General features: G+C 45.0%; 1 protein-coding gene across 15 annotated transcripts in view; it reads left to right on the top strand.

The window, feature by feature from the left end:
- Positions 1-6144: 6144 nt before the first annotated feature.
- Positions 6145-16697, top strand: part of LOC137434269 (uncharacterized) — a 59477-nt gene continuing 48924 nt past the window's right edge. Inside the window, exons 1-8 of one of the 15 annotated variants that reach the window (XM_078785288.1) lie at positions 6233-6412; positions 7123-7336; positions 7413-7508; positions 7719-7816; positions 10965-11167; positions 11294-11382; positions 12710-12788; positions 13342-14324. In XM_078785288.1, the coding sequence (XP_078641414.1) occupies positions 12738-12788; positions 13342-14324 (1034 nt within the window). In that variant the 5' untranslated portion in view covers positions 6233-6412; positions 7123-7336; positions 7413-7508; ... (2 more) ...; positions 11294-11382; positions 12710-12737. Of the gene's footprint in view, positions 6602-7122; positions 7337-7395; positions 7509-7718; positions 7817-10702; positions 10853-10941; positions 11168-11293; positions 11383-12709; positions 12789-13341; positions 14325-16697 lie in introns of those variants that run through there. The other 14 variants (XM_078785290.1, XM_078785289.1, XM_078785287.1 and 11 more) reach the window with 14 other exon arrangements.

The raw sequence follows: 16697 nt of genomic DNA, 5'->3' as shown, positions 1-16697 counted from the left end.
ATGCAGAAAATGCTGAAGCAGGCGTTCAAACAGGACTTTGAGGGAGATGCTCTGATTTTGGCGAAAGCTGCCAGGATTGTACGAAATGAAATCTTCAGCTCAAGCGGGTTCAACTTTGATGGTGCCTTCCCCAGTGACTGCCAGCAGAAGGCTGTCCCGACCCAACTCAAATCCCTGATAACCATGCTGATGAAAGGGGCTGATCTGAAAGACCAGGACACAGCGGATTCACAGGCCTGTCTCAGCTTCACAGGTCATCCTTTACAACTGCAAGAAGACCAAGAAGCGTGAGCAGAGAGCCCCAAGTGACACACAAGGGCCCCATGTTGGCAGATCACGTCATTCATCAGACTGCAGATAGAAGGACATGCTTCACATGTCCATGTAATTTCGAACTATGCAGCTGCCGATGTGAGAAGTAGCTTAGCCAAGTAATTTTGCACCATGTTGGGTGAATATACGCACGGTCTGAAAGAGTATCCATTTTTCTTGATTTTCGTATGTGTTAAGGGCAGGGGCTCCGACTTTCAGGTTTTTCGGGCATAAATTTTTTCCTAATTAAGTTAGAGCGCTGAAACCAACGGCATTGAACGCGCTGTCCCGAGCCCGTTAAAATGACGTTTATTTCATCTTTCTACGTTAATTAGAACGTTTTAAAAAATGGAGGAAATGCACCCGAGACACCTAATTTTCAAATATTGTTTTAAAATACTTCTAGATGTTCGATTTTAAAAACAATTACACCAAAATGATCGGAAAATATTCTCATTTCTGAAATAAAAACATTTATTTTCCAAAAACCCCAAAAATCTTTTTTCCACAATTTTCAAAAAAAAAATTCACAAATAATAGAAAATTTCAAATAAGAGTAGTCGTATCGCTTGGCGCCGGTTATAGAATCATAGCTGGGACCCTGAAGATTGCCTGATAAAATGTTGGTGCTTTTATCCGGCATGTCCCCATCCACTACCTAAGCTGCCCCACTATTTTGTATTTATAATGGTATTGCATGGGGCACCTTGAACCTGCAAAGGTGGGGCAGGTCGAACCATGGTTCAAAGTGCCCCACCATAATGATATGTATATTTCTTACCATGAAGACTCGAGTAAGGGCTACGAAGAGGAGATCAGAGATGATTCCTTAGAAACAGCAAAGCTAGCGGCGAAAGAACCAGCAATTGGTGACTTGTGCTTGTGAAACTGATGGCCGTTAATTCAAACATGGGGGTCCATTATGTTGGTCAAATTACTGAGACATCAGCAGACGAGGTAACTTCATACAATGTAGAATTATACAGACAGGCGAGAAAAATGACTGGACCTTTTGAACTAAAGCAACTACTGAAGACAACTCCAAGATTGTGAGAGGTGACATTGTCATGTGCCTTCTGCAACCCCTCACTACAGCTGGCCTCCATGATGTAATTCAGTGTAGATCTTCGGGAGTATAACTGTCCATAAGGATTTCATCAATCTTGGGACTTGCATATTAAAGAAGGTTTGGATGGTGACAATCTTTGCACCTCTTGCTAGGCCATCTTGATGCACCATGACGGGGAGTGATACACCATGACAGAGGACATTTCAATATTTCATCAGTTTGGAGTCAAAAATATGGCACATTTCAATATTTTACACTGTTTAGAGTTCATGAAAAGTTTGTAATTACCTCGAATTGTCTTTTGTATTTCATTGGTGATCCCAGGGCACACGGAGCACGTTGATCTACTTCGGATTTTTTTTTTTTTTTACATCAAATTGGCCCTGATGGAAAAATGCTGACAAATGTTGCCTCCGGCAGAATTTAGCTTAAAGTCAAAACATATTTTTGGCCCACAATGGAAGCTTGATTTCTTTGGCATTTCAGGTGTAGAGGCAAATGTTGAAAAGCCTGTTCAATGTGCCCCCCCTTCTCCGACTCTAGGTCCCCTGCATTTTGGGTGGTATGAGGAATAGATCTATGTAATAAGAAAGCTAAATCTTGAACGGTTTTTGAAATATCACATACTCAAGCCAAGTTAACGAGATTGTTGCCATGGCAACAGAATTCAGCCAATCACGGCCGTGATCTAATCAGGGTGAGGTAATGTCATGAGGAATAGATATCTGAATTTTGAAAGCTAAATGTTCAACGGTTTTTTGAATCGGTCAGTCGGTCCTCATTTTAATGTCCCCCAGCATCTCCGACGTTGTCGGAGTGGTCAGGTCAGGTCAGGTATGGGAACATGCGCCGGAGCAGCGCGTCGCCGCATCCACTTTCCGACGGTACTCCAGAGGCCTCCGTCTGGCCATCCTCCAGGCTGATTCCTGGGCCATCCCTATCTCCTTGAGATGCCGATCAACCTGCTGCAACCACGAGGCAAGCGGTCGGCCCGTTAGCCTCCACTCACGAGGCTCCCTTGCAGAGAGTATCTGGTGAGCTGGATCCGCATCCGGAAAACAAGCCACATGTCCATACAGCCGCAGCTGATGCTCAGGGACCATACAGGTAACAAATCTCATCTGAGTCTCTCTCAGCAACTGCTTGTTGGACACAAAGTCTGACCAACGATAGACAAGGATTCTTCGAAGAGACTTGGTTCTGAAGGAGTTAAGTCTCATTCTCTGGCCCTTGTTGAGGTTCCAAGTCTCGCATCTGTAGAGCAAGACTGGAAGCACCGGACTTGAGCACTCTGACTTTTGTCCTCCTGCATAGATACCGACAGTGCCACACCCCATGATCCAGCGAATCCATGACTCCCCAGCCCCGACCCAGACGTCGATCAACCTCTGGCTCACAACATGCGGAGACTTGAATAACACTGCCAAGGTAAGTGAATCTCTTCGTGACCTCAACATCTTCGCCACAAACAGGCAGAGACAAGATAGACAAGACGGATTTCTGAGAAATGTGAATGTGAGGTGCATTTTGGGGTAAAAGTTGGGAACCTCACTTTTTAACATAATTAGAGTATGCTGAATTCGATTAACCCGGTTCCCAAGCCGAATTTTGAGTTTTTGACATTCTAAATAGCATAAACAAAATGGCCGCCAAATTGCCATTTTTAGACAATTTATTTGAACAAGCATTTATATATCATGTATATACATGCAGCTCTTTTACTTTAACTTGACAACCTTTACCCCAAAATGCACCTAGAAGCTCATACATGGCCTTTTTTTCATAAATCCGTCTAGTCTATATTATGGTCCATCTAATCTATTGTTGCGGTTTTGAGAACCCAGCACAGGTAACATCATTAAAGGTTAAAGGTTGCACCCCATAGATAGGCCACAAGCAACACGTAGGTCACCTTAGGACGGTAGTTATTTCTTAGTGTGTTTAGGATAAGGCCATTCCCAATAGTTGCATCTGCGTTGCGTAAAACAAATAAGAGTAGGCCCCTCGTCCATTTTGCAGCCTCCCTTCCATCGACGCCATTAAGCGCTAGCCAGTCTGTAATCGCCCTCGCCCTTTAGGCTGCCAGCAGCGTTCGCTGCCCTTGGGCTTCCGCTCGAACCAGCCCAAAAGCCACGAGGTAAGGCCCGAAAAGGGGGGCGGAGCGCAAGGGTGGAGGTGCGGCCACGTCAAGCAGCCATCAAGGCGGAGCCGGTAAGCCCTCAGCAGCCAACCAGGGTTGAGGTGAGATCGCCTGACAGGGCGTGGCTGGAGATTTGAGAGGGTTCGCTGGGCGTGGCAATATAACCCCTTGCGCGAGGCCCCCACCTGAGTTCTGAGAAGTGAGAGGCGCTCACAAAGTCTATTGAACAGTTATGAGGGGAGGACTGATTGTGAACATTGTACCCGGGTTATGAGCAGGGAGTTGCCGTATCACGTTACGAGCGGGGAGAGAGAGGCGCTTGACCTGAACGTGCGCAGAGTTATGAGAAGGACTGGAGGGGGCGAGCGCGTTGTGCCAACGAACTTGTATGATCGGCGTTGAAGGACATTGGTTGGAGGAACGCGCCATTGTGAAGGGTTTATCGGGGATCGCTGGTTGAGAATTCGGCTTGGGTTTGCGGTGCGCAACATCCAAACACCCATATTCCTATTACGTACGCAGCCAAGAGCCACGAAGTCGCCGATAGCCCAGCTTACCATTTCCCCGATATAATTGTCCGCTCGCGCCTACGCTACACGGAGAGCTGCCTGCCATCCACCATCGTCTGCTGGTATGGGTCGAGGACCGGGACGAGCTGTGGACGCCATCGCCGGACCTTCCACCCTACCTTCTACATCCCTGCGTGAGTCTGAGACCGAGTCTGAGAGCGAACGGGCCCGTTTCCAGGGAATAGAATAAGACTGTCTAAGGCTGCCCTGTGTCCTTTTTCTTCCTCTTCCTTGTACATTCTTTCTTTTCCTCTTCTTGTACAAATTGTAATAAATTACCTTGTTCTTCCTGGTTTCTCCCTAATTCGATCGTCCTCGTCTTTTCTCAATTGGGTAAGCGTGGCACGATCCCAACCGCTATAATCGGGTTAGTACCTGTTAACAGCTCGGGTCGCTGATTGCTATCCGCTCGGCATATTCCATCAATATCCGTGATTCGGGCGGGAGTTATTTCCTCGTTTCCGGTCAGTGTTAGTACTTAGGTAATAGCAAATCCCTAGTCCTAAAAACCCTACCTAACGCTGCCCGGGAAGGACGTTATAACCCCCAGGATCGTGTCGACCAGATAAAGGACAAGGGGATTAATCCCCCCTTTATAAGGGGAAGGCCGATGTCGGAGATCCACAACACTATATTACATATTGAAAGAGACATTCAAACCGATATTGAAATTGGACACTATAAAATGGGAAATGGTTTTACTAAGACAATGTTTCATACAACCATTTCTTCTAAAATTAAGTACATATGGCCATGAAGCACAAACATTCAAGAATGTCAAACATGTTGTTTTGCCAAACTACATCAAATTCATACAAGGGGTCTGATCATCACTCTGTTGCTGACAGGCACACATTGATGTGCACCTCAACTCTGAATAGCGACATTTGCAGCGTCGAGTCTTGCATTGCTTCTGGCATGCACAACGAATCATTTCGAGGCAACTTTCTGGGATTGGACTCAGTGACATCAGAATAGGCTCCAGTCCTGAATCACCACGTTTCCATCCCATTTCCACAAGTGCAGGAAGGTCAGGTATGGCACAATGAGCATTTCTCCATATCATGGCTTGATGGTGTACTCGCATCAAATGGAAATGAAGAGCATCACTTGTCGGTGACATTGCTTCTGGTTTACCAGTCTTGGAGAACAACATGTGTCGTGCTGAATCAACAGAGGTTGTTCTGTGCACATTATATATTTTGCAGACGAACGCTTCTGCAGATTTGATTGTCTCCTCTGTGAGTTCACCAATGCCCAAGTTCTTCAGCAGTTTATTCAAAACTAAAAAAAAAATAACTCAAAATTCGGCTTGGGAACCGGGTTAATCGAATTCAGCATACCCGAATAATGTTAAAAAGTGAGGTTCCCAACTTTTACTCAAAAATGCACCAAGAAGCTTATACATGGCCTTTTTCCATAAATCCGTCTAGTCATAACTACACAAGCAGCAGCATCCAATATGTCAATGAAAGCCTGGATCTTGGTTTTGACCCAGGAACATCCGTAATATTACACGTCTCCGCAAAGATGACTGCATCATCTGCGAAATCAAGGTCAGAGATCTTGACACTCCCAAACGATACACCGCAGCCTGACCTCTCCGACATCCTCCCCAGAATCCAGTCCATACAAGCGCCGAAGAGTGTGGGCGCCATTACACACCCCTGCCGAACTCCAATAACAACAAAAAATAAGTCAGAGATGGGGCCACCACTTCTCGGCGTGGCGGGGGACAAAAAGCTAACCTGTACTCAACCCTGATGAGCAGCCGCGATAACTGCAGGATACTTACCTATTATCTCGTATCTGATGTGATGTCATGTGATGAACACGTCGATAAAATCAATGATGCCGACATTTGTTTCAACGAAGGCTCCTCTAGCGGTGTAGCTGGTCACGTCGCCATTGGCGGTGTAATAACGATTTCTTTTCTATAATTGATTCATATTGTATCTTGCTACTGTATTCACATATTTTGCTATATTCTGTAGTCAGACAAGACAGACTATGTGGATGTAGATCCTCGTCGATTTTGGTGGGATTAAAGTGCCAGACAAGACGAAGAATACAGGATCAAGTTTCGCGCTCTGACGCTCCAGCTGATCATCCCGCCTCCACAGAAACCACTCCCATAACCCCACCCACTTACGTTTGTTAGAGAAAGTGGAGCGGTTTCTTTGGTGTGCTTTCTATCAAAAACACCATTACTGTCCTCTTTTTCATTTCAGTCTTTACTCTCTCTTTCTCTCATTCAAACTGCGTCCCCAACGGGGCTGACAGGCGTTTTCCGGATGAGGGAAACTGCGATCCGGCGGCCAGGTGAGTCAACTCCACTCACCCGACCTGTGCGGACCTTCCCTAGGTGAGCCCCGCGGTGTTGATTTCCGTGAGACGATGGAACCGAGCTGATGGATAGAGGTGGGGGCGGCAGTAAGTTTCCTTCAGTGGAAAGTTTGAACAAGGTGTGCATGATGAGCGACAGGTGTTCAGCTGTTGCCATCGCATCAAGTACGAAAAGCACGTCACGCACGCAGCACGTCCTGTTCCATAGTCCATTTATGCACACGTCGGCACACACCTGTCTAATGCGGTTTGGAGTTTGTTTGAAATAGTTGTAAAGAAATAATAATTATTTAAATAATAATCATAATTGTTTTTTCTCATGATATCCTTCTTGGGTTTGACCATTCTTGTTGACTATCTAAAAATAATACATCCTGCTCTCATGATTCCCTCATTTCGTTTCCATGGAATTACCTGCAGGTCTCATGTTTTATGTATAAGCACTTTTGGAAGCCTTGGACGTTGAAAGAAAGTTTTGGAATAATTATGATATGCAGTCCGACCATAGCCAACCTAAAAATAATGTACCATACTCTCTCCATAGCGTTGTTTTTCTTGGCAGGGTTTATCCTGGGTGGTTTGCCATTGCCTTACTAACAGGTAGGGGCAGAAATTTGGAATTTGTTCAGGGTGCCGGAGATAGCTTGCCTACTCTTCACGAAGGACACTTGTTGTTTCGTATGCAGCCTGTGGCTGCTGGTTGCAGCATTTCCCGGAAGCCCGGCTGTGCCGCTGATGCAGTGCCCCTGTTTCCAGTAAGCCGGTACTCATTTTGCCCACCTCAGAAGGATGACGGGCTGAGTCGACCCACCTAGAGTTATTTAACGGCACCACAGTGGCTCAAACTCAAGACCCGAGGATCTCAAGGCCAGCACCTTCACCATTGAGCCAACACCAGGCGTACGTAAGGACACTTATTACTTGTAAAAGGTCTAGCGTCCACCGGGTTCGACAACCAGTTTAACGTCCATTCCAGGGATGACACACTCTTCTCCCTCTTCCTACCTGCAAGACACCTGGATGACAGCCTCTAGCTGGACCGAGGTTGGAACGCATGCGCTACGGCTCAGAGGCGAGTGTGCATACCTCTAGGTTGTCTTGCCAACCCATGGAATAATTTATACGAGGTGTATGTACAAGGTGTCACATCTTTGACAGGTGTATTTGCACCATACCTTTAATACAGTATATTTTATAGGCTGGTAGGATAATTTGGAGGCTGCACACTCACCATTTTTGAACTGTCAGGTTTGATTCCTCACCGAATTCTGGTGTTTTGCAGGTAGGTTTTTGCCTACACGAGTCCGCCATCTGATGTTGACCGATGTGACCAGTCTGCTGCCGCTTGCATTCGCCAGTGGACGTTAAAGATTTCCAAGGGTAGGATAATGTGTGCTAGTACCCTGATCAAAATAGAGGCCTGCTTCAGCAGCTTCCTGTAATGGGACAATCAATCTCTCCAGGAATACATTTTCAGCTAAGGAGATGTGAATGACCAGTCATCGGTGCAAAGGATTTTTTTTTAATGAATCCTCTGGTTATAAATACACATCTTGTGTATTTGTTAGGTTTTTATATAACTTTCCATTGTGAGAAAACATAAGCTTTAACACCATGCAGGAAGTGCAAATTGATGCACTTTTGTGTTTCTTTCCAATTGATGCACTTTTGTGTTTCTTTCCAATTGATGCACTTTTGTGTTTCTTTCCAATTGATGCACTTTTGTGTTTCTTTCCAATTGATGCACTTTTGTGTTTCTTTCCAATTGATGCACTTTTGTGTTTCTTTCCAATTGATGCACTTTTGTGTTTCTTTCCAATTGATGCACTTTTGTGTTTCTTTCCAATTGATGCACTTTTGTGTTTCTTTCCAATTGATGCACTTTTGTGTTTCTTTCCAATTGATGCACTTTTGTGTTTCTTTCCAATTGATGCACTTTTGTGTTTCTTTCCAATTGATGCACTTTTGTGTTTCTTTCCAATTGATGCACTTTTGTGTTTCTTTCCAAACAATACTTTCTGCTCGATATTTGCTGAAGACCCTGTGGATGCATAAAACAGGGGCAGGCGTGCCACTTGAAGCCGTGTGAAGCAATGGATGCAGAGACGCTCCATAAATAATGAAAGTGTCATTGCAATATTGCGGTTTCTGGTATGATCTTCATCCCCTGTGGCCGTCGCTCTGCATTCCCTTGCTGTCTTGCATCCGTACCTCATTGAGGTCATTGGCTCGTTCCGTTTTCATCATGTTGTGTTAATATCCGAACATTGCAATTTTGCATGAAAGCAATGTAATGCAATGTCTTTTATTGGAGGTGCAGATTGATTGTCTAATCAAGTCCTTCTGATTATTCATATTATTACCGCCCCTCTTGTTTTGTTACCTCTGCACCGAAGGTGGATGGAGATTATGTTTTACCCCTGTTTGTCTGTCTGTGAGCAGGATATCTCGAGAAGTTAAGGATGGATTCGGGCGAAATTTGGTGGCGAGGTTGGGCGTGTGTAACAAGGACGGTTTGATTAGATCTTGGTGAAGATCCGATCCGGATGCTGGAATTTTAAAATTGATTCTTCACTATCGAGAGATATGGCCAAAAACGATATATAGCACGATATCTCAAATTTGTGGATGGATTCGGACGAAACTTGGTGGACATGTTGGGTCTGTGACAAGGACGGATTGATTTGATTTTGGTGAAGATCCGATTCGGATGCTGGAAATTTCTGTTCTGTTCATCATGGCGGTAGTATGCGCTCTACCAAGTGCTGTTCGAGTTGTTCATGTTTTTCATTGTTATTCATGCTAACAAAATGAAGTCCCACCTGTTCAGCACTGCATTCAACATTCAACCCACAGCATTTAACCCCTGACTATCTCTTCTCCTTCTCCCTCCTTTTGCTTTAAATATTTCCCTATTGATTCTTGTCTTTTTGCAATTGTTGTTTTCATGTATTGTTATGCATTATGTTTTCCACTCTGTCAAAGCGCCTTCGGGCTTCTGGAAAAGCGCTATACAAAATAAATGAATTATTATTATTATTATTATAGTGTGCTCCGATTGTCGTGAAGAAGAAGAACCACCATGTAATAAGTAGGGATCCGGTAGACCGTGTGTTCGGATTAAGGTGTATCTTCGTCCCCATTACGACGAGTGGGGTATGGTAACTAGCACAGGGATTATGGGTAAATTATCCCTTGTATGTTGTTACCTCTATTTATTCCTTTGTTCCTTTTGACAATACACCACACGTAGAGCTAGAATCGCGCATTTAATGACACTCATTAAATAAACATACTGGAAGCCAGGACATTGAGCGCTGTCACTGACAACCCTGACTTGGGAAGAGCACAGGTCAGGCAGGCCGAGGCCATGCCCACAAGGGCAGTGATTGGGCAGGGTTTTGGTTGACGGGGAGGACTGGTAAGAAGCAACTGGCTGATTGGTGAATCACGACAGAAGACGTCGGAGGCTGGACGATAAAGAAACGCGCTGGCGGACATCATCTTCTCGTGCTGGAGACGACAGCGCACGGTTACTATTCTCTCTTGTGCCCTTCTCGTTCTGGATGCCATAGCGAACGGTCATGATTGCTCCTCTCCTCCCCCCTTCTCGAGGTTTTGAGTCTGGCAGTAACGTTGTGGGCCGGCATCTCCTCCTCATTCCCCTGTTCGTCTGGGCAATGAGAGCGAACATTCCCTCTTGCGCCTCTCGGTCCAAAAGCTATAGCGGATGGTTGGATTTCGCTCTCTGCATGGGGAGGCTTCATCGCGGGCAGCCATGTTCCAGCATTGGGCTGGTTGTAGAGGGGAGGAAGAGCTGCAGACCGAGGGCTGCAGTTTCACACCAAGGACGACGAAGACGGGCAAGGCTGGGGGAGCGAGTTGCACGCGGCCGTTCGATTTGCGCGGAAGGGCCTTGTTTCGCGCCAGCTAGCGTGGCCTAGTGAACGAGGGCGTACTGAGGCCTAGCAGCACGGGAGCGAGCGGATTTCCAGCCAACACCAGAGCCGCATCCAGACTGCGCGCCCGGGGCTTGGACGATTCCTCGGCGAGATGCACCAGCGATCAGAGCTAAGTGCACGAAATAACCACACACATTAATTTTATCCAACATTATTTTATCCTTTGTTTGTGTTTGTGTCTGTTGTGGGGACGTCCCAAATTAGGATTTTTTCACCGTGTTTTATTTTGTACCGGCATTTCTTTGAATAAACCTGTTATTTTTGTACATTTTAAATCCGTCTTCATGTGAGTTATTTTTTGCAGGTTTGAGGACTGCCGGTGGGATCCATTCAGGGTCCTCCCCTTCCACCCCCCCAACCCCCCTACGTGTATTAACTCCACCACATTTTGAACTGAACACCTCGGAGTAAAGCTCGGTTGGCCCTCCGTGCTACCCTAAGGCATTCACCAAGGGTAGTCACACGACAATATGAAATCATTTCGCAGCTTACTCATTGAATGATTCTTAATGTAAAAAAAATTTTTCTTAAATGATAATTCTTACTCAATGCTTTTTTATTGTAAGGCAGTTGCAGGAGAAGTACATGGAGAAGAGGAAGAAGTTGTTTCTTGGGTTTGTTGATCTGGAGAAAGCATTCGATCGGGTTCCACACAAAGTAGTGACATGGGCATTGAGGAAGTTAGGAGTGGAGGAATGGTTGATCAGAGTCGTGATGGCAATGTACGAGACAGCGCGCACAGCTGTAAGGATGAAGGACGGGAACATTGGTGAGTTTGAGGTGAAGGTGGGAGTGCATCAGGAGTCCGTACTAAGTCCACTACTATTTGTAGCTGTGATGGAGGTGCTGGCTCGGAATGTAAAGGAGGGTTTACCGTGGGAGTTCTTGCATGCAGATGATCTGGTGTTGATTGCGGAAAGTATGGATGGACTGAAGGAGAAGATGAACAAGTGGAAGGAATATATGGAGACAAAAGGTCTGAAGGTGAATATCGGAAAAACGAAGGTGATGGCAAGTGGTACAGCATGTGGTGAGGTGGAAAGAACTGGGAAGTGGCCGTGTGCTGTGTGCAGGAAGGGTGTCGGAGTGAACTCCATTCAATGTACAATGTGCGCTGAGTGGGTTCATCAAAAATGTAGTGGTCTGAGAGGGGCATTAACCAGTGTGGCAGCTACATTCAAGTGTAAGGTGTGCACAGAGGGAGCTGCAGATGGAGGAAATGTTGAGATGGATCTTGGAGATGGCGTGAAGCTGGAAGGTGTGAAAACATTTTGCTACCTAGGAGACATGCTGAATGGAGAAGGTGGATCAGACTCGGCAACGGTTGCTTGAGTGAGATGTGCATGGAAGAAGTTTCGGGAACTGAGTGGCGTGCTGATGAGGGGGGAGTGTCGTTGAAGCTGAAGGGAAAGGTGTATGCTGCATGTGTGAGAAGTGTTATGATTTATGGGAGCGAGACATGGGTAATGAATGTAGAGCAGCAACGAAGGCTGGAAAGGGTTGAAGTGTGAATGGTTCGGTGGATGTGTTGAGTGTCGTTGAGAGAGGAAGACAAATGATGAATTGCGAAAGATGATGGGAATAGAACCTGTGATGGATGCTGTGAAGAGAAACAGTTTGAGATGGTTTGGTCATGTGTTGAGGAAGGATGAAAGTGACTGGTTGAGAAGAGTGATGGAAATGAATGTAGAAGGAAGTAGAGGACGGGGAAGACCGAGAAAGACTTGGCTAAAGGTGGTGGAAGAAGAAATGCGGGCAAGGGGGTTAACAAGTAGAGATGCAGAAAATAGGGCAAAATGGAGAAGATTGTCTTCTCCAAAATGGGGAAGAAGCTCTAGCAGGGAAAATGGCCTTAAACTGCCTGTTGTTTGTTTTTTTGTACTCATTGAATGATTCAAAGCTACATTTGACCTTTGCTTTCTGAAAGCAATACGTTGGTTGTATAAACACTTTATAATAAACCTGCAAAATTTCCTTGTACATAAAATACTTGGTTCTATAACAGGTTTTACCCTCCACCCAGACTGGAAAAGCAGGCTTGTGTTGGTGTTTATGACAGCATAAGATCTTTTTTTTTCAAAATAATGATTGGTACATCTATGGCTACGACTATCGGACGATGCATTTCCTATTCTAGCCCTTGTACTGAGGAGTTGTATTTGTCTTCGGCCATTTATCCAATCTGGCCTCGATTTCGTTTTTTTATCCACAATGTGGTATCTACAATGATGTGAGTGTTTGTCAAAAACCAAGCTCTCTTTGAACGTCTTGTTGGGAATTAAGTGAAGCGTGGCTTTGCTTTTCTTTAAAGGTTGGCCACGAGAACTGTGAATGAAAGTATGAATAATGGAACAACCAGTGCTTTATCGGGAGACGAAGTTTCATCCAAGGTGAGCTCTGGAAAGGTTTTATCTTTGACCATCCTGTCGCTTATTAATTTTAGACATTCTTGAATGTTCTCATTGTGATATCACTATTGCGATGTGCTATTATATTATTGAACCATCATTAGTCTTTAATATGTATTTTGTTATTATAAAACCATCTTAAAATATATATATTATTCATTACGAAATATCGTTTTTGTGGTTATTGTGACGATCCATTTTGCCCTCGCAACCTTTTCATTATAATGCATTGTATCTGGCCAATCACTAAATTAATCTGTGTGGTTAACTGTTAACCTTGACGTTATTAATCATTGACTTGAGATCACTTGCTGTTGAACATTACACAAGTTTAAGAAGAAAAGAAACAAAAAAGAACCGATGAAGTATTACTTAATTTCTGGAAGATTTAACCAGGTGATTTCAGTTTTCCCCTTGAATCGGAGATTATGTAAATGTACAGGATTATTCTTTTCATATTTGTTGTTCTTGTTCTTGCTCTTGTTGTGGTTATCTTTGGTGTACTTTATTCGCCAGCGTTTGTTGTCTATTGCAGGCTGGTGATGGGTCAGTCCGCGTGTGCTTTGCCTCGGAAAGCCTTCCCAGTGATTGCGACACGATGCCTGATGGAGATTTTGGAGGGACCGCAAATTCGGTGCAAAGCTCCGCAACAGCATTGGATGCGATGAGATTGGGAGACAAATGCCATGTTCTTACTGAAGGAGGAGATGATCCTTCGAATATTCAAACTTCCATCACAGCTGAATCTTTTGCTGTCTCTGACAGTACAAACAATACATATGACCAATTGATGCTCAATTCAGAAGGTCATTTTTCTAATACCAGCGGTGACCTTTTTAACCACGTGAACTTTGATGTGGATGATTCTGATGTAAAACTGCACATGACCTTTGATGATTCAAATAACTTGATTGATGTTTCTCCTATTAGCTCGACTTGTGGTATGCCAGGTTCTCAGGACTTCCGGGCAAAATACAAGTCTGACAACATTCCATCTGAGAAAGCAGAATCAAATTGTGATACTTCTTTCTCGACTCGACAATGTGAAAATGAAGAAATGGTTCAAAGCTGGCTGCTTACAGACAGAGACGCTTCTATGGGTTATTTTCGCGAAGGTGAAGACATCGAAGCTGACATTGGGGCTTCAAAAGAAGATGAAATTTCAAACATTTCTTTAGTGCTTCCTGTGATGACTTCAATATCAGCAGGAAATGATGCTTCATCTGCAACCTGCCAACAACCGATTTCCCCCTATAATTCTGAGAATTCCCCTGAATGCCATTCTTCCGCCGATGACTGCGATTTTGTCAATGACCAAGCTTCACACGTGAAGTCGATTCATGATACTGGTACACCTCGCATACAGATTGACGAGTTTTCTGAAGACACACTTGCAGAGAATGAAGTATTGACAGTAAAGAGAATAAATGCTGAGGATCACCAGTCATCAGCTGATGAAGAGCCTGGGGCCGCTCCAAGAAATAATGCTTCAGGAATGTTAGGCCTTTTGCCTTCAAGGTAAGTTTTGGTACAAAGCATAATGTATTTATTATTTACTGTGCCAATTACAATTGCTTCTGCTGTGTAGTTTACAAAACATTTATTCCAAATTTTTATTTGGGTGTTCTTTACAGTAATCTTGTTCTGAGGGTACCTTTTGGTGTTGTCAGACAATCATGGACAGCTTCTAGTTTTCATTTGTTTGTTGTAATGTTTGTTGTGAAGGGAACTTTCGAAACGACGTATGAATGCTAACGTGGCATTTCACTCATGTGCTGTGTACGTTTTCAGCGACTCTCTTCTGCCACACAGGGCACTTTTAACCTGCCGTTGCTAAGGAGAAATCTGTAATTCAAATCGTCTTCTAAACATAATATTCAGCATTTAAACGAAAGAGTGGCAATTTAAAAATGGGTAACCACAATTGTTATGTTCGTTATGTTCCTGGATGCAAACCGGACTCATGAAAATATAGGAGATACGAGAAATATCCACGGATGAGGGTTGTCGAGTTCCTATCATTAATATTGTACAAGTGAGCAGCGGAAGTGGATGAAAACGCACTCACACATGCACACACACACATGCACACACACACACATGCACACACACATACACATACATATTTTTCTCCTTTGAGCATTAGATGCAAAATTATCGAATAGTTTCTCTTGTGGCCCCAGAACCAAATAAACAATGTATTTATAACAGCCCTCACAGTTCTCACGCCCCATCCCACCAACATGATTAATCATAAACATCATTTTAAAAGTTGATTTGAAACTTACCCCATGTATTCTCAAGCCCCTGATATGATATTTTCATCGCTGTTAAAAAGCACCCAAACCATATACGGTGTGTCCTTCGGGAAAGTCTGCCTGACACCCAAACCAGATAAGGTGTCTCCCTCAGGAAAGTCTGCCTGACACCCAAACCAGATATGGTGTCTCCCTCAGGAAAGTCTGCCTGACACCCAAACCACATATGGTGTCTCCCTCAGGAAAGTCTGCCTGGCACCCAAACCAGATACGGTGTCTCCCTCAGGAAAGTCTGCCTGGCACCCAAACCAGATACGGTGTCTCCCTCAGGAAAGTCTGCCTGGCACCCAAACCAGATATGGTGTGTCCTTCGGGAAAGTCTGCCTGACACCCAAACCAGCTATGGTGTCTCCCTCAGGAAAGTCTGCCTGACACCCAAACCAGATATGGCATCTCCCTTAGGAAAGTCTGCCTGGCACCCAAACCAGATATGGTATCTCCCTCAGGAAAGTCTGCCTGACACCCAAACCAGATATGGTGTGTCCTTCGGGAAAGTCTGCCTGACACCCAAACCAGATATGGTGTCTCCCTCAGGAAAGTCTGCCTGACATCCAAACCAGATACGGTATCTCCCTCAGGAAAGTCTGCCTGAGACCCAAACCAGATACGGTGTCTCCCTCAGGAAAGTCTGCCTGGCACCCAAACCAGATACGGTGTCTCCCTCAGGAAAGTCTGCCTGGCACCCAAACCAGATATGGTGTGTCCTTCGGGAAAGTCTGCCTGACACCCAAACCAGCTATGGTGTCTCCCTCAGGAAAGTCTGCCTGACACCCAAACCAGATACGGCATCTCCCTTAGGAAAGTCTGCCTGGCACCCAAACCAGATATGGTATCTCCCTCAGGAAAGTCTGCCTGACACCCAAACCAGATATGGTGTGTCCTTCGGGAAAGTCTGCCTGACACCCAAACCAGATATGGTGTCTCCCTCAGGAAAGTCTGCCTGACATCCAAACCAGATACGGTATCTCCCTCAGGAAAGTCTGCCTGAGACCCAAACCAGATACGGTGTGTCCTTCAGGAAAGTCTGCCTGACACCCAAACCAGATACGGTATCTCCCTCAGGAAAGTCTGCCTGACACCCAAACCAGATACGGTGTGTCCTTCGAGAAAGTCTGCCTGACACCCAAACCAGATATGGTGTCTCCCTCAGGAAAGTCTGCCTGACACCCAAACCAGATACGGTATCTCCCTCAGGAAAGTCTGCATGACATTCTGCCTCAGGAAAGTCTGACAAATCTTATCTCGCATGCACTATATACTGAAACATGCCCGAATCAGCATTGCTCCTAAGGGTTAAGAAGGTGAATGAATGTAGGTGAGCAATCCGTCTTGATTTGGGGTGGGAGGACAGGAGGAACAAGGCCAGGTGTAAGCTTTTAAAAATATAGGGCTGACAAATAGCCACCATTTGGCAAAGTGACAACCCTGGGTTTCCGCCTCTTTTCTTGAGATTTTGATGGTACCGGAGGCCTTGTTTTTTATCGTCTCAAAAGAAGTGAGGTAGGAAGCAGGTGCAGTGGCTCATTGTTGGAGGCATGCTCTGTCAAGCTCATTAAGAAAGCCATATACACCA

The sequence above is a fragment of the Myxine glutinosa genome, chromosome 10, assembly GCF_964187855.1.
Source record: "Myxine glutinosa chromosome 10, kmMyxGlut1.1, whole genome shotgun sequence".
Lineage (NCBI taxonomy): Eukaryota > Metazoa > Chordata > Myxini > Myxiniformes > Myxinidae > Myxine > Myxine glutinosa.
Note: the sequence above shows the minus strand (reverse complement) of the source record. Positions and strands in the feature narration are given on the sequence as shown.